Genomic DNA, 20,549 nt, shown 5'->3' on the forward strand with positions numbered 1-20,549 from the left:
GGCGACGGCGACGACGGCGCAGGGTTGATGCGGCTAGCGAGACAGGCTTGTGAGGCTCACAGAAGGATCCGTAGGTGTCCAGGCTCTCCTGCGAAGCGAGGCTGGATATCATACACATGCTCAGGAAACGGTTCGCCAACGCCGCGCGAGTTGTTCGGGGAACGCTCTCCATTGGCACGTCATCCGCTACGCCTGAGGCACTAGTCACCCGCCTCAGACCATTTCTGTTCCCATCGAGACTCCTTGGGCACAGGATTCTTGGCCGCTTCAAGCCAGAGGTACCGTGACGTCCCGCGATCGTTGTCCGTGACGCAGCCTAACGCCTGCGCTACGAAGGAGAGTGCATTCGGGTCGTCGGTGTCGCGATAGTACGCCAGAATCTCGGTGTCGAGCCACTCAGGATACCAGCCGGCCGTCTCCCAGTCGACGATGCCGACGACGTGTCCGTCGCAAAGGAGCATGTTGCCGGAGTGAAGATCGCCGTGCGTGAGGACGACCGGCGCTCCAGCGTCGAGGGACTCGACATGGGCGAGACTTTGAGCATGCGAGGCCCGCGTGAATCGCGGCGGCAACTCTGCACTGAGCCAGCGAAGAAAGTCGCGTGTCGTCGTAAAGGTCGGTAACCTTGTGAATACGGACGTCTTGCTGTCCCAGGAACAGCCGAGGATGGCGCGCTTGAAGTCTTCGCAACGCTCGTTGCCGAAGTCTCCGACAGGCGCGAGATTCGGACATCGGATAGAGTGTAACTCGCTGACAATGCGCTTCATGTCGGCGGCGATCGTTGCGGAGGACTCGCAGGACAATTCTGGGTCGAAGAACTGAAGTTGGCGGCCATCGATGTCTTCCCTGTAGATGAAGACGTCTGCGCCGTCCGCTGCGACCGCATAGACCTGCAGAGAGACGGGTGAGCAGCATTCACCGTAACGACACGCCAGAAGCCCGAGGCTCGCCTTTGGGACTGGGATGGATGTGCGGTCTCTCACCAACCGCATCACCGCAGCCTCGCGTTCTTCCACAAACGGTCCGTACTTGACGATCACGCTTCGTCCTCGCCATCGCAGGCGTCTGACGCGATGGTAGTGCTCGCTGTTCAAGGGTTCGCCGTGGTCTCGGACCCATTGCGGCGGCGGCAGGTCCTCCTCGCCCTGGGGCGACGTCGGTCGAGGCTGTCCATCGAGTTCGGTAACAGCTTGATCCTGCAGTTTCTTGATGAGTAGGGCTGCATCAGAGGCAGGTCAGCTAGAGTTGGACATGTTCGGTTCCGACAGAGCACACACCTCTTCTGCGCATCAACTGCTGTCGCGCGTTCGTGCGGTCCTGCAGGGCAGCGTTTGCACCCGAAGTTGCCATCTGTGAACGCAGTACACGGTGAGGTCTCGAGCTCGGCGAGCGTTAGATGCACGACCAGGAGGAACCAATCGCACCTTGGCAGAGAGAGCGTGAGGCAATTCGAGTGAATGCAGACAAGCGCGCAAGCAGAATCGCAAGGCAGCACCGCCTAGAATTTGAGCAGTGAGTCCAGCGAGTTGAAGCGCAGGAGGGAAAGAGGCGAACGCGCGACTTCGACCGCGACAACGACGGCTCAACTCGTCCTGACGGGCTGTTCCGCGCTGGAGTGTTCTCAAACGGCTGTTTTTATCAGTCGCACGCACAGAGACACGTCCAGAGCGAGGTCGCCGTCCTCTTCGTTCATCAATCAACCCTCTCACTCGTCCACCTCCCGCAACTCCCGCTCGACCGCTTCGCCTGGCTCAAAGACACGCTCCCTAGCTCGACGCAACTCACACAGTCCCCACGAACGACCTCCCACTCCCGCCCGCCGCTTGACGCCTCCCCTCGCATCCTCATCTCTCGCGTTGGTCCGCGGCGAGCAACTCGCGCCAGCACCCCCTTTTAACCCGCGCAACCATGTCAGCCCAAGCAGCAGCATCCTCGCAATCCCGGTCCCGTGCGTCATCCCTTTCCCGCTCCGCCAGCGGCCGACCCACCACTCCCGTCCGCCGCATCTCAACAACTTCCCTGCGCGCAGTCTCGCTCTCGCAGTCAAGCTTGAACAATGCCTCATACACCGCCCAGCCTCTCTCGCACCTCAGTGTGGTGTTTGCGGAGTTGACGGACGCCGTGAGCGATTGTTCAGTGCTTGTAGACTTGGTGAAAGGATGCTTTGCACGCTGCGACCAGAGTCAATCGCGAGCCGCTGCGCTTCTCAAGCAACTCGGAGAGCCTGGATCCAGAGATGCCGAGATTTCCACCTCTCCTTCTCCTCTGCCAATCCCAGTACCGTCCCCAACTCTGTCAATCGCTCGTCGCTCGTATCGCGGTAGTATCCCACAATCTCCGCCTCGACCCATCCTGGGTACCAGCCTCCCATCTCCCAATCGATGATGCCGACGACTCGTCCATCGCGAACGAGGATGTTGCACGAATGTAGATCGCCATGCGTGAACACGACTGGGGCGGAGGCGTCGAGAGACTCGATATGCGGGACGAGACACTCGCGCGTCTCGACAGAGGGGAACATGCGGATGCGAGGTGCGACCTCGACAACGAGCCAACGTTGAAAGTCGGCGGTAGTATCGAGGGCCGGCATCTGCGAATGCTTGAAGGAAGGTGTGCAGCCGAGGACTGCACGCTTGAGGTTACGATACGCCGATGCCGGATAGTCGCCTATTTGACCCTGCGGAGGCATGCGCAACTGCCGCAGCTGCTGGATGCAGGCCAAGACCTGCGGTGCAACCATCCGGCGAGTCGACTCGTCGCAGTCAAATAGCGTTGAACCCTCGATGTGCTCCATGTAGATGAAGACCTGCTTCTCGAACTCCTTGACAGCGAAGACCTGCCAAGAGATGGTTCAGTCAGTATCTCGAGCTGCGGCGCGACGGCGGAAAGCCTCACCTCAGGAACCGGTACGTTCGTGTTGGCCCGCACGAAGCGCATAATATCCGCCTCCTGCGGCCTGACGCACCAACCATACTTGACAATCATGCGACGACCACGCCAAGTAATGCTTTTGACGAAGTTGCGGTCCTCTTCGGTCAAGGACTCTCCGTTCATCATCACCCACCTTGGCGGCGGCAGGTCGTTTGAAGTCTCAGGCTCGTTAGGTCGGGCAAGATGAGCAGGCTTTGGCGGTGCCGTGCCTATGAGGGCTGGAGACGAGGACTCGAGCTGCGAGTTGGTGAGGTCGCCGAGGACGGGTAATGGATCCAGGCGGGGTGAAGTCATATCCGCAGGCTCTTCAGGTCAAGACAGCAGCGCCTTCGGCCAGCAGAAACTGAGGCAACGGAGGGGGAACGCCTGTTGCAGTGTTGGCGCGAAGAGGAGAGAGGTGCGAGTCTGGCGGTGCGGGCGGCTAGTAGGGCAGCCAAGGGACAGTGTTGAATATACAGCTGGCAGGCCTAACGAGCTCAGTCGGGTCCAGCGAGTGAGTGGCAGGAGGGAAAGAGGCGGACGCGCGACTTCGACCGCGACAACGACGGCTCAACTCGTCCTGACGGGCTGTTCCGCGCTGGAGTGTTCTCAAACGGCTGTTTTGATCAGTCGCACGCACAGAGACACGGCCAGAGCGAGGTCGCCGTCCTCTTCGTTCATCAATCAACCCTCTCACTCGTCCACCTCCCGCAACTCCCGCTCGACCGCTTCGCCTGGCTCAAAGACACGCTCCCTAGCTCGACGAAACCTCACACAAACCCCACGAACGACCGCCCACTCCTGCCCGCCGCTTGACGCCTTCCCTCGCATCCTCATCTCTCGCGTTGGTCCGCGGCGAGCAACTCGCGCCAGCAACCCCTTGAACCCGCGCAACCATGTCAGCCCAAGCAGCAGCACCCTCGCAAACCCGCTCACGCGCGTCATCTCTCTCCCGCTCCGCCAGCGGCCGACCAACCACCCCGCTCCGCCGCATCTCAACGACTTCCCTCCGCGCACTCTCGCTGTCGCAGTCGCGGTCGAACAATGCCTCATACACCGCCCAGCCTCTCTCGCACCTCAGTGCGGTGTTTGCGGAGTTGGCGGACGCGGTCAGCGATCTGACGGCCAACTTTGAGGAGTTGGAGAGCGTGCAGAAGAGGCTGGACGGGGTCAACGAGAGCTTTGCTGGGTGGTTGTTGGGACTGAGGGCGAACGGATACACGGTCGATTTCCTCGAGGTGAGTCAAGCCGGTTTGCACCCAGGATTTGTTCCTCCCGCAGCTTTGCTCGGAGCCTTTCGCGCGTCGCCTGTCCTACAGTCGCTGACGAGCCTACCTCCAGGCCCCTACGAAGCTGAACTTTGACCTCGCCGCCGAACGCGCCGCCCTCCGCTACGAGCGCGACCAAGCACAAACGCAGCTCCTGCACGAGCAACATCAAGAACAGCTCCTCGCCGAACAAGAACACCAGCGACAACAGCAGGCCGAATTGGACGCGGGTGGAGCGGGCGAGCAGACGTTCATGACGAATGACGAGGACCAGAGTTTCGTGTCGCATCATCCGGGACATGCCGAGGGAACGAGGGGAGGGACGAGGGGGCGCGGCGGTGCGAGCGTGAGGGGAGGAAGAGGCGGAGCGGCAGGAGTACGAGGAGGTAAGGCGCCGGTCATGACGAAGAAGCGGAAAGAGGAGATGGCCGTGAGTCTCGCTGCCTCTCACTCCTCAGCTTTCGCTTCTCTGTCGCCGCGAATCCGGCTTGCTGACGGTACTCTTTGCAGGCCTTCGCCGATCCCATCTTGCCGCTTCTGCCGATCGACGTCCGCGAAAAGCGCCGAACCGAAACCGAGCGTGTTCTCTGGTTCCTGCGCGAACGCGGCCAAGCCCGCGCGAGCAGTGCGTCCACTCTTCTTTCGTCCTGCTCCTGCTCAAGCTTCATAGCTGACGAGCTTGTTGACGTGCAGTGCAAGACTTGGTCGCCCATCTCTCGAGCGGCGGACCGACGCAGTCTGTTCCGCAGGTCCGGATCAACGAGGTGTTGCTGGCGCTGGTGAGGGCGAAGGTGGTAATCAAGGGTCCTGTCAAGGTGCGTTGGTGGAGCCGGGGCGCCACTCTTCCTGTCCTTCCCTCAGCGGATAAGTGGAAGAACTGGTCGGTCTGGTTGAGCTGAGCGCTGACCCTTCCCCTGCCGTACGCAGGGCATCACCTCTTACCGTCTCGAGCCGAACAAATACCCAGCCTAGCCGACAACGCTCCACTTTCGGCCCTCGTCTTCGGCTGTCTCTCTCTCGCGCTCTTCGGACGCTTTTCTTCTCCTCCACCGCGGTTGTCAGCAACACGAGCAGACATTTCGAGCTATCGTGCAACCGAAGCTACGTATCAAGCGCATCCTCCTTGACTCATCGACTTATCCGAAACTGCGAGTGGAGCGGAAGCTAGTTAGCCAAGCTTCGACGCGCACATGAGTGCGGCTGCGCACATCGCGACAAGCTTTTCCACCTGCTCGTTCCTGTTGAGCAGCGGGACGAGGTGCAGGACCGTCGTCTTGAACTGCCGCTCGTCCTCGTTCCTCAATCTCGCCCTGCGTAACGAAGCGTGTCGATTTTCTTCTTCTCAGCAATCCGCGAAGGTCACGCACAGTCCTTTGCCCTTCTTCTCGACCTCGACAGCGACCAAAGTCCTGTAGACGTGCCCTCCCTCGATCGCAAGCGTGACGTTCCTTCTTAAGCGGCGGGTCTGGTCCTTCTCGTACTCGACTGTCGAGCCGGGCTCGAAGACGACGGGTGAGGTGAGGAAGTTAGCGAGGTGGTGGTGGACAACGGAGGAGCGAGAAGGAGCTGCGAGCGTAGGCAGGCGAGTTGCGAAGGTCAGCGAGGAAGAAGCGATACTGCTCAGACTGGCTGTAGCTGGGAGCTGTAGCACGCACTGAGGAACTCGACGAAAGGAGCGCTGGCGATGAGGATCTTGCCGGACGGACGGTCGATGAGGGCGATGCGAGAGTAGGTGTGCTTCGGCTCGTATGGCTGCGCGTCGCAACGCTGGGCAAGTCAGCCTTATGTAGGATCGGCGGGTCCAGACGGTGGAGAGCGCACCTCGGGCTGTCCGACCTGCTCAACAGCCCCTGCTTCGCCCGCCTGCCATCCCTTCCCACCCTGCTCAGGACTCGCCGGCATCGAACCGCGCCGCATCCACACTTCCGGCTCGTCCACGTCTGGCGAACCGCCCACGTCGAAAGCGGTTGACGTGACCTCGAACGTCGACTGCGTCGACTCGGTCGTTTCCCTGCGGCGCTTCTTGCGCCCGAAGAAGCCGAAGCGGCGAGGCTTGGGCGACGACGAAGATGACGCTACAGGGCGCGGAGACCAAGTGCCATACCCTTGAGCAGACTGAGAGTAAGCGCGACCGGGAAAGGCGGGAGACTCGGGAGGAGAAGGCGGAAGCTGCGGTACGTTCGTCGACGACGGCTGGAGGCGACTCATTGCCGCCTGCTGCATCGACTGGAGCTGAGCCTGCAGGTACGGCGAGAAGGGCGGCGACGTGCTCATTTGAGCGGGCGAGGCAGGAGTAGGAGCAAGAGCAGCCGAAGCAGAAGCGACGCCGACTTCTTGCATGGTGAGCGTCGCGTCGGTCTGGCCGCCGAGGAAGTACTTGACTTTCCCGTCGCTGTCTTTGAGAGGCGTGATGTTGATGAGGTTGAAGAAAGGGTGGCCGTCGCTCCGGTCTGTGCGGGAGAAAAGGATTGGTTGTTGAGCAATACTAGCACGGGCGAGCGTACGCACAGTTGAGCACCAGCTTGGTGACTGCTTTGCCCTTCTTCAGGGCCTCGCGAAGCGCTTCGATGCTGTCAGGCGAAGTCCCGGGACCTTGCAGGAAACGGCCTGCGAAAGCGGATCTCAGGACCGAGAATCGTGAGAAGCGGAGAACCTTCCCTGCTCACAGTTGCGCGCGATGATTTCTGCGCATGGGAATCCCGTCACAGCGCCAAAGCCATCGCTGACCAGGACAATTGGGTTGTCCTCCTTCGTCCAGTCGGTCCTGCCGAGGCGCAACGTCAGCTGGCCTATGATGAAGCTAGGAGATTTCGAACGCACAAGCAGAAGCTTTCGCCGAGGCCATCGGTGGCGAGATCGCCCAAGCGGTGGCCCATCCCGCTCCAGCCAAACGCAGTCCTCCACCTCCCGAGCCGCTCATGCATCGACTTGATGACGCGGTCTTCAAGCCAGAGACGCAGATACGGCTCAAGTTCGCGCTTGAGGCCATCGATAGGCTGCGCGAGATCCGAGCTGTCCTGCGACGCCTTCATGCAGGCCTCGAGGATCGCGGCTCGACTTGCGAGAGGCAGGTTGAGACGCAGAGGCGAGGTGGCCTAGAGGTAGGTCGAGGCAAGCGCGTTCGACGTCGACTGGAATGTTTGGCTCAAGGCGGAAAAGGCGAGGAGATCGGAGCAGAGCGAGGCGGCGGGAAGAGCGCGACTGCCGGGAAGACTGGCGCAGAACTGCAAGAAGTCCCGTCCAGCGTCTGTCAAACGGGCAAGAAGCGTCAGTTGCGTTCGGAGCTGATAAGGTGAGCACACTCGGCTGACCTGCATCCTTCAGGACGTCCTCGACAGACGCGGCGGACGCAGCAATCTTGGCAAGCTCGACTTCAGCCTCGTTCGCGACCGTCCAGTTGGCGTAGCTCGTTGGTCCAGTGTAGTCCTCGCCGAGCGCTGGAAGGTGAGGGAGCGGTGGCAGGCGAGGAGGAGAGGTCGAGAAGGCAGATGGCGGAGGAGACAAGGCCGACGGGGTGGCTGGCTGGGCAAAGCTTGAACTACGACGCAGTCGAACTGAGAAGGGCGTCTGGACGGCTTGCGGGGCGGGACGAAGAGGTTGCGACGTGAAGATGGGCTCGGGACGAGGGCGGCGCGAGGGGGCGGCGGGCAACGGCAAAGCCGTCTCCGACTTGCTCGCCAAGGGTCGGCGAGGCGGGGTCGACCTTTCCATCTCGAAAGCACGTCGACCGGCGAAAGCAGGATCCATCGCGCTGTCCTCCGACTCCGACTCGTCTTGCGCTGGATGGTCAAGGGTCAGCGCGCTCAGCTCGTCGCAAACCGCCTTGCAAGACGTGCGCTGTTGCTCAATCTGCTCAGAAGGGGGCACCGACGCCGCTTTGCGCTGCTCGACGAGCCTCGCTGCGAAGCCAGGCGAGGCCGGGTCCTCGAGTTCAGCGGATGGGAGAAGCTGGAGCGAGGGCTCGGTCGGCTTGGCGGGCCGCTCGAATGACTCGAGGAGCTGGCTCGAGGGAGCCTTGGGCTCTGAAGGCGCGCGAAAGCGAGGCATCGAGCAGCGAGGTGAGACGAAGAAGGGAGAGAGGCGAGGGGGTGGCGAGGCGGGTCGTCGACGACGTAGGACGAGACCGGCAGTGCCCAGGCGAGCTCTGTAGTGTCAAGTGAGCAGACAGAAGCGCAGTGAAGTCCGCAGACAGCGTTGCTCGACCTGTCCAGCGAGTTGGGAAGGCCACCTCCAACAACGACAGCGACGGACGGCGATCAAGGCATCTAGTTTGCAAGAAACGGACAGGCAAAGGTCAACAGGCGAAAGAATAAAACGGCGGATAGCTGAGAAGGGATACAAGGGAATAGGACGGTCGGCGGCCTTCCCTCATGCCGTCGACAAGTCGTACACGGTTTCCGGCGAAAGGCCCGACACCAGCAGGTCCTCCTCGTCGGCGAGTGGGCCCCATGCCTTGCGGAAGACCTCCTCGCCCTCGACGTGCAGGTCGCGATCCATGCCTTCGAGGCGACCCGCCCGAACCTCGTCCGCCCAGATCATCCGCAAAGCGGCGCACAGACTGCGCAAGCCGAGTGCGAAGCCGAGATCGGGCTGGTTCGGGTGCGTAGGCGGGAAGCGAGCGACGATCCGGCCGTCAGGCGCGATGTCGCCTGGTTCGAGGTCGAGGTCGAGGTCGGCGGCCTCTTCGGGCGGGATGAAGTCGTCGCCAGTAGTGCAATGCGCAAAGTCGATCAAGCGGATGGTGACGGCGCCTGGCACTTTGCGCTTCTTGCTGCGAGAGCGGCAGTGCGAGCGGTCTCCGTCCTTGCGGTGGCTGTGGTGGCCGTGCGAGTGCCGGTGAGACGGTGCGGCGAGAGGAGCGCGACTGTCCGAGTTGTCCTCCTCGTCTTCGTCGTTTCCACCGACCGACATCGACCGAGGGCGGCGCTTCATGGCGCCGTTTGCCGGGGCGAGCGTCTCGCACGATCCGCCGAACGGAGGCCAAGCGTTCGGCTCGTTTGGCAAGCTCGACGACATGGTTTTGAGCTGCGTCGACGTCGTGTGCGGCTCGGCCATCTGCGCGAGAACGCTCGCCTTGTACTCGGCCTGGACGTCGGGGTCGCCGTCGTAGATGAGGAGCAGCGATGCAGCGTAGAAGCGGAAGCGGTCGAGGGCGAAGACAATCGAGGCGAGGCGATAGAGCTGGCGGAGGATCTCGGGGATGTGGTAGGCGAGAACGGATTCGCCGTCGTGGAGGAACGAAGCGAGGACCCAGGGGAACTCTTCGATCTTGACTTTGCGGCCGAAGTACTTGTCCTGAAACGTGTACGAGTCCTCATCGACTTTGTAGACCTGCGGGGGAGGAAGAGCGTCAGTACAAGCGAAGCGTCTGGAGAGTAAATCCTGCCTTACTTGCATGCCACAGATCCGCACGCCAAGATCGTGACTCGTCGTCTTCGAGCACTTCTTGGTCTGACTCTTCTTCTTCTCCGGCGTCGCCAGGATACCGTACTGCCTCGTGCCCATCTTAAGATCGAGCACGCACGGCTTCTTGAGGCTGCCGGTCAAGTCCTCCATCAGGATGAACTGCTCCTGGCGAGACGGCGTCGCAGCTGGAGGAGGTGTCGGGCCGGCGACAGGCGAGCGAGCATCGGGAGTAGGAAATGCGGGAGCGAGCGAAGAAGGCGAGTGCGGCTGAACGCGCCCGAGTGGAGAGGCGATGGCGTCGAAAGAACGGCGGACAGGCGATGGCAGGACCGGGATTGCTCGTCCGTTCGAGGCGGCATTCTCGTCGACATCGTCCATCGCGAACATATCCTCCGCCAAAGTCGAAGGCCGGCGACCAAGCGGTGCGCCGAGCGGGATCGAGTCGGCTGAACCGCGACGCGGACTCGCCGGCTCTTCGTTCTCGGCGTCCGCGGTATTGCCGTGGTCGGGGTCCCCGTGCTCGTCCTCGTGAGAGACAGGCGTGTAGATCGCGCTGTGGGTCTCGCGCAGCGAAGGCCGAAGACTATGCCCGCCTGGACTCGTTCCTTCGCCTCGCTCCGTCGAGTTTCCTCGCTCGTCCGCGTCAGCCTGACCCGCCTCTTCCCTCAGAGCGGCGGGGGGGGGGGGTACGTCGCTCGTACTGTGCATGCTCCGCATCTTGCGCCGCTTGCCCTCCTTCCAGCCACGTCGCCCTTCGCGCAGCTTCGGCGAGCTGAAGACCTCGCGAAGAACCTGCTCGCACAGCTTCGTGTTGACCTTCGTCTGGCCGGTCCCGGCGATGCTTGGCGAGCCGCGATAGGAGGCGAATGAGCCGGGCGAAGGCGGATAGAGGGAGTCAGGCCGGTTTGGCGAGAAGCGGCGAGCGAAGGCGGAAGGCAAGGTCGAAAAATCGGACGAGACGACGCGGCCTCGAGACCTGCCGTCGACGTACGAGACGTCGGTAGGAGTCGAGTTGGGTGTCGGAGGGACAGGTGCGATCGAGGTGGCCGAAGGCGAAGCGGCGAGAGGCGGGAAGTGCGGGAGCTGTGCGAGCTGAGTCTGCTCCCCAACGCTGCCGGTGATCGAGTACGAAGAGGGCGCAAAGTCGGGCGACGAAAGCATGCCGCCGCCGGGCGAGTCATTCGCCATCGTCTCGGGGTCGGTCGAGCGTTCACCAGCCCTGCGGCGGCGTCGACCGTTCGACTTGCGCAATCCTTTGACGGCGTCCCAGACCATGCTGTCGGGGATGATGTGCCGGTTCCGCTCCAGCGTGACCTCCGGCACCTCCTCCTCGCGCTCGGCTTTCTGCCGGAAGACTCGCCGAGCGGGCGAGGAGACGCCTGTACCGGCCGGCGACGAGTGCCGCCGCGAAAGGCGAGCGCCGCCCTGCTCTTCGGATGCAAGCCGGCTGAGCTCGTCGACCGGGTTCGGCACGGCGGAGGGAGCACGCCGGTAGGTGACGTTGAGGACGCCGAGGTACTGCGGGACAAAGGCGAGCAGGCGAGGGCTGACTCGCTCGAGGGCTTCGTAAAACTGGTTCTCGCGCGAGGTGAGCGGCTGCAGTCGAGTCGAACACGGGTTAGCGGCGCCTTTCAGCAGGAGAGCGGGAGAGAGACGCACCTTGCAGACCGCCTTCTTCGAGAAGCGGAAGATATGGCTGTGCCCGCCGACCTGATGGCGAAACGGCTCGAGCGGGACAGTCGAGCTGGTCCTGCCGTCTCCGCCGACAAGCCGGCTCTTGAAGTCGCTCGCGCGGTTCTCGTCTCGGCGGATCGACACTTCGCCTCCTCCTCCTTGCGCCAGCTTGTCCTGCAACGCGCCCATGTCGACCTCGTACTCTTCCTCCTTCGCGCCCGAGCCCTCGCCGTCCTCTTCACCATCTGCCTGGCTCGCCTCGTCGCCCGAATACGACTCTTCACCCGAAGACTCGGTACCTGTGTCGCTCGTGCTACCAGTCCAGCTGTCGTACTCGGTCCGCTCGTCCTCGGTCGTCTCGGCGGTCGATGCAGGCGGGTATGCCTCGTGCATCTGGACGAGATCGGAGAATCCGACGCGACCGACAGTCGACGGCGAAGGGATCGCCAGAGCTGCCGAAGTCGAGTGCACCTCCTTCGAGCCGTCGTCCTTCGTCCGCGTGTGCCGCCGACCGAGCGGGGGAGAATGGCTGGGCGTGTTGCTCTTGCTCGCGTCAAAGGAGAGGCGGGGGGAGTACACAAGCTTGAGGCCGGACGAGGAGGGAGCAGAAGCTTCGCTCGGCGGCGACTGCTGCAGCGACAAAGTCGCCTCTCCCTCGTCTTCCTCCACCGCCTCCTCGTCAAACTGCAGCGCGGGCTCGTGCAGCCTAGACGATCCAGGACTGAGCACGCTTGACGGCAAGGGGAGTGCAGGCTCGCCCAGCCCGACGTGCCGCATGTTGTCGAAGGCGGTCAGTTCGGGTACAGGACTGCTCGTCCCGACGCTGCGCGGGCTGTAATGCGAATGCGGGCTGTAGTGCGAACGGGAGAGCGGGAGGGCGTGTTGTGCGGGGAGATGGGGGCTGACAGGTCGCGAGGTTGACAAGCCGGACGGAGAAGGGTGAGATGGAGTTGGCGCTGTCGGGATGGGGTGAGCGTGAGGAGACGAGGTCGCGGAGAGCGGGATCTGGTGCTGATGGAAAGACTTCGAAGGAGATGCCGGGAACGGGTGAGACGAGACGCTGGGTGAACGAGTGCCGAGGCGACTCGGCGGCCGTGAGGGGTTGCGAGATCGCGAGGGACAGGGTTGGCTAGTCGCAGGGTAGGGTAGCGGCGCAAAGATTGTCGCATCGGGCGAAGCGAGCGGAGAGGAGAACGTCACGAACCCCTCGCCGCTTGGCAGGGTGATCGTCTGCTCCCGCTCCTTGCCCTTCCCAGACGAGCTAGACGGGTGCCGCGACTTGGACGGCGACTCTCGGCTGCCGCTCCTCTTTGCTGCGTCGTCGCCTCCTCTCCCTCGTTCCGCCGCAGACCTCGCCGTCTCTTTGAACAGCTGCAGGCTGACACTCGCCTTCCTCCCGCCACCTCCAGCCGCCGATACAGCCGACATAGACGTTGAAGCACCTTGCAGATGAGGTCGGGCCATCGCTTCGAGGGTGCTGTCGCGAGTCGAATGCGAGGAGGCGGAAGGTCGGTCAAAGATGGAGCTGCCAGAGGACGACTGGCCGGGCGACGAGGCCGGCGAACCGCTTCGTGTGCGCGTTCGCATCGTCTTGCCGGAAGTCGCAGACGAGGAAAGGGGAACAGGCGTCGACAGGGTGAGGTCGGAGAGAGCGCGAGAAAGGGCGGCTGGAGAAGGAGTTTTGCTGGCAGACGGGACTGGCGGCGGGAGCATAGCTGGGGTGTGAGGGTCGTGGTTTGTCATGTTGGTCGTCTGTTAGCCTGTACGAGCGGTCGAATCGTCAGTAGCGATTCCTCGGGTACGATTCGGTTGCTCAGGTGAGCAGCGCCTCGTCCACGTCGAGCCGTGAGCGGGCATTGAAGCGGCGCCAGTCAGAGTCCGCTACTGTGCAAACACCGTGAAGGCAGTCCCACTGCGCCCAGTCCCCTGCCCGATACACCATCTCGCCGGCAACGCCCATCGGCAGGAGGCGGTTGTCGCCACGGAGCGCACTCTCCCCGTCTGGCGAGCTTCAGAGAGCGCCATTCGTCCACAGACGAGTGTTGAGAGATCGAACGCACGCTGTCCCTCCTCCGCGTGCGCTCGACCCGACTGTGATTCCTCCCCCCGTGCGATGAGGCAACTAGGGCTCGTTCCGGTCCCTCTCGCCTCTTTCGGCTGGCGGTACACGTTCTGGCACTGTCAGTCGAGGTCGTTGAACGCCAGGCAGCTTCAAGTGGAGCAAAGGAGCGAGTGAGCGGTGTGGTTGCGGGCGAAGCGGCGAGGGGTTGCTCTTGACCGCGACCCTCGCAGCGAGCTGGCGAGATCTGAGCAGCTGTAGGAGCCGTCAGAGCTGTACCCGTGTGAAATGACTGTCCTAGCGGCCGGTCCACAGCTTTGTACCGTCTCCTCGCTTGTTTTCCACTTTCATTATTCGCAATGCATCCTGTCGACAACGCGAGCGCCGCACGTTTCTGATCAGCACAACCTCACTGTCGCCGTGCTAACCGAGGCCGAAGGAACTAGCGCGCACAGGAGCTCGCGAGGAGGCGAGGAAGCAAGTCCGCACGTTCTCTCGCTCGTCGCTCGTCGTCTGCAATTCGGAGTTCGCGATGCGCCGAGATGCCTAGGAAGCGCGAGATAAGAGGCACATCGGGCCAGAGAGTAGGCAAGAGCGAGTGGTCCTGCCGACGGGCATGTCCTTCGCCTCTTCTCCTCCTCTCTGCGCCCTCAAACCGACGCAGCAGCTCGTCTGGACATTCCTGCGGAGCGTTGCAAGCTTCTAACGCTGACTGACTGCGTGCGCTGCTTCCCAAGCGTCCCCGCTCGCTGCGCGCCCTTTTCTTCGCTTCATCAGCCTCGACGACCAGCGACAGGTCTCCCCTCCGTGCGGGCGCTTCGAAGGACGCACGGTCTCGAGCAATCGCTCTGTGGGCAACCGTTACCTGGGTTGTGCCCTCTCCTACCTCGCCCTTTGACTGGCGCTTCCTCATCCTCGGGCTTCCTCTCGTCGCTCATCAAATCGTGCGGCTAGCATAGGCTTTCAAGCGGGCCCAACCTACGCCTTCGTGTCCGAGGACCTCTCACACACCGCTTTGCCCCCACTGGCAACATTGCAGCCCTCGGCCAGTCCTCCCTCACCTCCCTTCTTCCGGCATGTCCCTCATCGCACGCACCCCTGGCTAGGCGTGACCTCCGTGGCCATGATGGAGCCGCTTATCTCTCCACTCCTCCCGACTCCCCGCGTCGACGTCTACAAATTGCCCAGTCTCCTTCCCTTCGGCCTCACCTACAACGTCCTCATGTCCCACAGCGACCGTTTCCGCATCATCGACTTGATCACATACCGCCCAGGCCTCCCTCCGTGGACGATGCGGCTGGAGCTGGCGTACCATCAATTCGATCCCGCGGCTTGGGACATTCTCGAGGAAGACGACGAGGCGGACTTGGCTATTGGTTTTCAGCTACTCAAGGACGGACGATTGCCGGGGAAAGCTGAGAGTACTGCAGACATTGAGCCGTTCGAGCGGACGTTGACGGCGTGCTGGTCACGGATTGTGCAACGCTGGATGCGCTTGTACGGTACGCCAGCTCTCCTCTTTTCCTCCTCGTCGCCAGTCGCGCTCACGACACCTTGATCCCACAGCTCTGCACGCCTGTCGCAAGCAGTACTTCCGACAAGTCAAGGCAACACATCCTGACTGGACCGACCAGGACGTGCGCGCGAATCTTCCGTTGGGCACCAACTTCGCCCCTCCGCCCGCAGCCAGCAGGTCTCGTGCGTTCCCTTCTCACAATTGTCTTTCGTGAAGCATGTTGACGATTCTCTGCTGCGCACCACAGTGTGGCCGCTCCCAACTCCGCACCCCGACCCCAGCCGACGCCCACACCTCGTCGACCTCTGCGCGCCCAACTTCGACTGGTCGCCTTACTGCCTGTGGGACGAGCCGACGACCGAGTCAGACTCTCGCAGGCAGCGGATGAACGAGGTCGCGCGAGCGCAGCGAGCGAAACTCGACGTTCTGGTCCGGCCTGGAACGGCTGTACAGGCGGAGTCGGCTAAAGGCGGAGCGACAGTTGTCACGGAGGCGTCGAGTGGCCGATGTTCGGAGCGTGAAGCGGCCTCGCGTCGCGTTCAGAAGTCCGCACCGTCATTCGTGTCCTCGTCGAGACTCGAGGAGCGCACGGATTAAGGCTTGTCGATGTTGGAGCGGGGAGGGCGGTGGGATTGCGCGAGCGGCGAAGGGGCAGCCATAGTTCGTCCCGTTCAAGCTAGGAGAATGCAGTCAAAGGCAGTCCAGCAGCACAGGCTCAGCGAGGCGAGCGACTTGGATTCGAAGCGACAAAGGGCGGAGTCAAGGAGCGGGCAAGCTTGGGAGAGGCCACACTCGCCCTCACGTTCGCTGTGGGGTCTTGCTAGTCCTTCGACGCCTCTTGGAGACTGTCATCCAGCCAGTCCAGCTTGCGCAGCGAATGGAGGCGTTGTCATCGCGCTACGCTCCTCACTCCACCTCGACGCGATTTTGACGACGACTTGCTCGCTCACACGCCCTTCAGGGTTCGCCGGCCCCGGCAGAGCAGATCATATGGATGGACGGTGTAGGAGCCGTTGTTCAAGCTTGACTGCGAGAGCGAGACTGCGCGGAGGGAAGTTGTTGAGATGCGGCGGAGGGGAGTGGTGGGTCGGCCGCTGGCGGAGGGGAAAAGGGACGAGGCGCGAGAGCGAGATTGCGAGGATGCTGCTGCTTGGGCTGACATGGTTGCGCGGGTTCAAGGGGTTGCTGGCGCGAGTTGCTCGCCGCGGACCAACGCGAGAGATGAGGATGCGAGGGGAGGCGTCAAGCGGCGGGCGGGAGTGAGAGGTCGTTCGTGGGGACTGTGTGAGATTCAGGCGAGCTAGCGAGCGTGTCTGTGAGCCAGGCGAAGCGGCTGAGCGAGAGTTGCGGGAGGTGGACGAGCGAGAGGGTTGATTGATGAGCGAAGAGGACGGCGACCTCGCTCTGGCTGTGTCTCCGTGCGTGTGACTGATTAGCACAGCTCTACTAGAGCACTCCAGCGCGGAACAGCCCGTCAGGACGAGTTGAGCCGTCGTCGTCGCGGTCGAAGTCGCGCGTCCGCCTCTTTCCCTCCTCACTCGCTAAAGTTCGGTCACGCTCTTCGCGAGTGCCGACTGCTGCCGCTCCCCTTCGCTACTTCGTCGACCGTTGTCCTTCCACCTCTGCTGAGTTACCGCCTCGCATCTCACCCTCTCTCTATACTGCGATCACGTCGCCTTTCCTCCGCTGGACAGCCTCTACAGCGCTTCTGCTTCCACTCTCGGCCATCAACGCACACCGTTCGCTGCTTGCAAGCCGCCCGCCCGCATATCTCACGCTCTCTTCGCCATCCCTTGCCGTCCTCTTCAACTCCCAGTTCTCACTTGTACGGCCCTTGCGCGAATCCGACAAAGCGCAGCACAACCAGAGGACTGTTCGCCTGCGTCACGCCGTGTGCGCAATCGCACTCTTCGCTTGCGTCACGCTGTGTGCGCAATCGCCTTCACGCTCCCTTGCCCTCACCCGCCGACGCGACCTCCTTCTTCGCGACAAGCAGACGAGCTCGAGGCGCAAACAGCGGATCGCAGATGCCGGCTCAGTCCAGTACTGCTGCGCTCTTGCGGTTGGAGCTCCTGCGCCTTCTCCTTCTCGCCACTATCCGTCCTACACTACCTTGCAATTTCGCCGCTTTTTCAACGCTGGAAGGTGTTCGTACAACACGCGCAAGCGGCCCAGCTACCACACAGACGCACGGAACGCGATCGGGATTGACTACCAAACCGAAGAGATAGCCTCACTTTCGACGAAAAGTGAGGTCTTCTCGCTGACGATCTCTTGCGCTTCCTCAAGGACGTGACGCTCACGGCAGCACTTCTTTGTCAACACTCTGTACCTGCAGAAGCTGCGTCGACGGTCTGGGATGTGTGCGGCTGCTGTTCCTTCTCTCGAAGTTATAGCTTTCGGCAACTTCCCGTCCAGCTTCGCAGCTTCAGCTCACTTCTCCGCACCTGACGCTTCCCTTTGGGCTGCGCGTACTCTCTCACGCAGAGACGTCGACTACTGCCAGCTCGATGTCGCTGGTGCCGAAGCTCACCCGCTGACCTTCGCACAATCCGCTTGCTCCGCCATTCCCTTCCCGCGAGCTCGCTCTTTTCTACGCACTCTTGCTCTACACTTTCGCTTCCGTGCATCGGTGAATGTCACGGGCCAGAAATCGCTCCGACAGACGCTTTCGCTTCAGATCTTCGCGACTGCGTCTCAACTCGCTCCTCCATTCCTCTCGCTCCTCACGAATGCTAAGCTCCGCGATCACAAAGCTCAGTGCGCGAGTAGCGAGAATGGCGACATGATGATGACGGCGCTTCATTGCAAAGGAACTCTACGAAACACAGCCGGAGAAGAAAGAGCGAGAACGCACCTGCGAGCGGAGTCCAGCCGCTGTACAAGTCGCCGACGCAGAGGCGAACCTCCGCGTCGTTGAGGGGAGGAACAGGAAGTAGAGGGACGTCAGCATCGTTCGAGTGAAGGAGAGGAGGGAAAGGTGAACGCACGGAGGTCCGATGACCTGCCCGCGCTCACCTTCAGCGGCGGACAGGCCATCCGTCCCCGGGACCCCCCCTCGAGTGCTCCTAAAAACGTCGGAGCACCCGAGGCTCCATCATCGACCTCACCACACCATCCTCCACCAATCTGCCACTTCCGTTGCCCAATCTCTCCACCTCGACCTCCTCGTTTCGATGGCATCATCCATGGCCAGCGCCAGCATGTACATCATTGATCCCCACCTGCCGAGCATGTCCGTCCAAGTGTTGTAGTATCGCTGGAGGAAGAGGTGCCGAGCGAAGAAACTGTTGCAGAGCGCGCGGGAGCGGTTGATGATGAGCACGCCCCTCGGCGTCACGCCAGCCTGCCAGAGCTGAAGGCCGACGAGGAGGAAGGCGACGAGGTAGCCGAAGGCGAGCGGTGCGCCGGCGACTGCGAGGAGTCGGGAAGGTCAGGGTCAGCTATCGAGCGTTCATGTGAAAAAGGGAGACGCACGTGTGAGGACAACACCAATCACAGAACCCACAGCCGTCAAAAGGGGTATGAAGAAGTCCGGCGACCCAGCGAGCTCTGCGTGCGACGGTCGAGCTCCGTCAGCCGGAGCGGAAAGGTCGGAAGAGGAGCCACAACGCACCGTCGACGACGTTGCTGGCGAAGTGGCTGAGGACGAGGATCGTCGCAACGAGGATGTGAGGAGGCGGACGGAAGGACCGGGCGGAGTCGCACGTTGGCCTATGCCAGTCGGTATGACAGCAGGAGGTTGGGCGTGAACGGGAACAGCGGCAGCCATCGTCGCCTTTGAGGTAGCGGGAGAGAGAGAAGAGAAGGGAGATGATGGCAAAGCATGTCTGGCCGGTTGGTGGGTGGTACAGCAGCTCGCGCAGTCGCAGCAAGGCGGAGCAGGTGGGACGGGGAACTCTGCGCGGATAGACCTCGCGAAGCGCTGACGGAAGAGCTTGGCGCGATATTGTAGCTGCGATAGCAAGCAAGGCTGAAAAAGACGGCAGGAGGCGCTGTACCAGGACCGCACGCGAACGAGTCGGGGAAGGGAGCGGCGGAGAGGGAGGGGCAGGAGGACGAACGGCCGTCGGAGCTCGGGCACATGTTGCTGAGTACGCTGCCCAGTAGCAGCTACGCACTATGTTTGTTCTGGTCCGTCCGCCTTCCGAGCCAGATGCGGTGTCGGGAGGAGAGCAGTCCCCCGACGACAGGTCGCCTCCGTCCACTTCGGCGCCCTGCACTACGGGAACGCCTGAGGCGCGGTCAACGGCTGCTAGAGCGCTCTGAGCCGCCTTCCATCGTTCAGTATTCCTCCCGGCGCCGTCGCAAGTCGCACCTTTGAGCAGCCCTTCCTCATCAAGACGAGCGGCGAGCGGCCCTCACAGGCGTTTGAGGCGCGCTGAGGGGAGGTTGCCGCTCGAGAATCACCCGAAAAGCGCTCTAGCTTCGCCGGTAGCGGCAGCAGGACGCTGTGGTTCCCCTTTCTACGTCGTCGTCCTCTCCCCTCTTCGGCCACTGCCTCATCGACCCGCTGCGCAGGCTTGACTGCCATGGCCATGGCCATGATGGACCCGCTTATTTCTCCTCTTCTCCCGACACCCCGCGTCGACGTCTACAAGATGCCCAGTCTCCTCCCTTGGGGCCTTCTTTTCAACGTCCTCCTCCCGCATAACGACCGCTTCCGCCTCGACGAGGTCATCCCTCAACGCCCGGGTCTCCCTACGTGGACGATGCGGCTCGAGCTGGCTTATCATCAGTTCGATCCCGCGGCGTGGGACATTCTCGAGGAAGACGACGAGGCGGACTTGGCTATTGGTTTTCAGCTACTCAAGGACGGACGATTGCCGGGGAAAGCTGAGAGGACCGAGGACATTGAACCGGTCGAGCGGACTCAGATGGCGTGCTGGTCGCGGATTGTGCAGCGTTGGCAGCGCTTGTACGGTGCGCCGCCTCTCCTCTTTTCCTCCTCGTCGCCAATCGCACTCACGACACCTCGATCCACAGCTCTGCACGCCTGTCGCAAGCAGTACTTCCGACAAGTCAAGGCGACACATCCTGACTGGACCGACCAGGACGTGCGCGCGAATCTTCCGTTGGGCGCCAACTTCGCCCCTCCGCCCGCAGCCAGCAGGTCTCGTGCGTTCCCTTCTCACAATCTTCTCTCGTGAGGCATGTTGACGAGTCCCTGCTGCGCACCACAGTCTGGCCGCTCCCAATTCCGCACCCCGACCCCGGTCGACGCCCTCATCTCATCGACCTCTGCGCGTCCTACTTCAATTCGTCGCGCTATCGCCTTCGGGACGAGTGGACGACCGAGGCGGAATCTCGCGGGCGGCTGATGGACGAGGTCGGGCGGGCGCGCCGAGCGAAACTCGATGCCCGTGTCCGGCTTGGCAGGACTGAAGAGGCGGAGTCGGCGCCAGGCGGAGCAGTTGAGAAGGAGACGTCGGATAGCCGACTTGCGCAGGGTGGAGCGGTCTCTCGCGGTCAGAAATCGGCACCGATGATCACGTCGTCGTTTGGGCGCAAGGAGCATGTGGATTGAGGCGACGTCGTCTGCGATGGGAACGCATCATCGTTGGATCGACCGTTGTTGTTTGTCACGCTACGTACTTGCAACCTGTATCTTGTGACGTTCGACTCGACGGGCAACTACGCCGCTCGCTTTTCCTCCCTCTCTCGCCGCAACTGGGTCCTTCGCGATCGTCTCTCCCGCCTGCGCGCCCCTTCGCGG

At 62.4% G+C, this 20,549-nt stretch overlaps 9 protein-coding genes across 9 annotated transcripts; 3 read left to right on the top strand and 6 right to left on the bottom strand.

The window, feature by feature from the left end:
• Positions 1-200: 200 nt before the first annotated feature.
• RHTO_03943 (phosphotransferase enzyme family protein) lies at positions 201-1,693 on the bottom strand (the record flags this gene model as incomplete). Its single annotated transcript, XM_016417611.1, has 4 exons — positions 201-1,219; positions 1,278-1,350; positions 1,425-1,560; positions 1,653-1,693. The coding sequence occupies 4 exons, from the start codon at positions 1,691-1,693 to the stop codon at positions 201-203; spliced, it is 1,269 nt and encodes a 422-aa protein (XP_016271018.1).
• A 513-nt stretch (positions 1,694-2,206) lies between these two features.
• On the bottom strand, positions 2,207-3,225 carry RHTO_03944 (phosphotransferase enzyme family protein; the record flags this gene model as incomplete). The annotated part of the gene is made up of 2 exons (XM_016417612.1): positions 2,207-2,836; positions 2,896-3,225. The coding sequence occupies 2 exons, from the start codon at positions 3,223-3,225 to the stop codon at positions 2,207-2,209; spliced, it is 960 nt and encodes a 319-aa protein (XP_016271019.1).
• Positions 3,226-3,806: 581 nt separating this feature from the next.
• Positions 3,807-5,150, top strand: RHTO_03945 (DASH complex, subunit Dam1; the record flags this gene model as incomplete). Its single annotated transcript, XM_016417613.1, has 5 exons — positions 3,807-4,148; positions 4,252-4,608; positions 4,689-4,803; positions 4,872-4,993; positions 5,106-5,150. 5 exons carry the CDS (start codon positions 3,807-3,809, stop codon positions 5,148-5,150), a joined length of 981 nt encoding a protein of 326 aa, XP_016271020.1.
• A 196-nt stretch (positions 5,151-5,346) lies between these two features.
• Positions 5,347-7,210, bottom strand: RHTO_03946 (potassium voltage-gated channel Eag-related subfamily H member 3; the record flags this gene model as incomplete). The annotated part of the gene is made up of 7 exons (XM_016417614.1): positions 5,347-5,488; positions 5,546-5,744; positions 5,834-5,930; positions 6,000-6,628; positions 6,687-6,785; positions 6,845-6,942; positions 6,999-7,210. 7 exons carry the CDS (start codon positions 7,208-7,210, stop codon positions 5,347-5,349), a joined length of 1,476 nt encoding a protein of 491 aa, XP_016271021.1.
• Positions 7,211-7,273: 63 nt separating this feature from the next.
• On the bottom strand, positions 7,274-8,225 carry RHTO_03947 (uncharacterized protein; the record flags this gene model as incomplete). The annotated part of the gene is made up of 2 exons (XM_016417615.1): positions 7,274-7,425; positions 7,490-8,225. The coding sequence occupies 2 exons, from the start codon at positions 8,223-8,225 to the stop codon at positions 7,274-7,276; spliced, it is 888 nt and encodes a 295-aa protein (XP_016271022.1).
• A 321-nt stretch (positions 8,226-8,546) lies between these two features.
• Positions 8,547-13,001, bottom strand: RHTO_03948 (inositol-hexakisphosphate kinase; the record flags this gene model as incomplete). Its single annotated transcript, XM_016417616.1, has 3 exons — positions 8,547-9,509; positions 9,570-11,180; positions 11,244-13,001. The coding sequence occupies 3 exons, from the start codon at positions 12,999-13,001 to the stop codon at positions 8,547-8,549; spliced, it is 4,332 nt and encodes a 1,443-aa protein (XP_016271023.1).
• A 1,442-nt stretch (positions 13,002-14,443) lies between these two features.
• Positions 14,444-15,430, top strand: RHTO_03949 (uncharacterized protein; the record flags this gene model as incomplete). The annotated part of the gene is made up of 3 exons (XM_016417617.1): positions 14,444-14,819; positions 14,884-15,015; positions 15,081-15,430. 3 exons carry the CDS (start codon positions 14,444-14,446, stop codon positions 15,428-15,430), a joined length of 858 nt encoding a protein of 285 aa, XP_016271024.1.
• Positions 15,431-17,939: 2,509 nt separating this feature from the next.
• Positions 17,940-18,605, bottom strand: RHTO_03950 (uncharacterized protein; the record flags this gene model as incomplete). The annotated part of the gene is made up of 3 exons (XM_016417618.1): positions 17,940-18,247; positions 18,311-18,383; positions 18,450-18,605. The coding sequence occupies 3 exons, from the start codon at positions 18,603-18,605 to the stop codon at positions 17,940-17,942; spliced, it is 537 nt and encodes a 178-aa protein (XP_016271025.1).
• Positions 18,606-19,365: 760 nt separating this feature from the next.
• RHTO_03951 (uncharacterized protein) lies at positions 19,366-20,360 on the top strand (the record flags this gene model as incomplete). The annotated part of the gene is made up of 3 exons (XM_016417619.1): positions 19,366-19,756; positions 19,820-19,951; positions 20,017-20,360. 3 exons carry the CDS (start codon positions 19,366-19,368, stop codon positions 20,358-20,360), a joined length of 867 nt encoding a protein of 288 aa, XP_016271026.1.
• Positions 20,361-20,549: the final 189 nt, after the last annotated feature.

This window comes from Rhodotorula toruloides (assembly GCF_000320785.1).
Source record: "Rhodotorula toruloides NP11 unplaced genomic scaffold Scaffold24, whole genome shotgun sequence".
Lineage (NCBI taxonomy): Eukaryota > Fungi > Basidiomycota > Microbotryomycetes > Sporidiobolales > Sporidiobolaceae > Rhodotorula > Rhodotorula toruloides.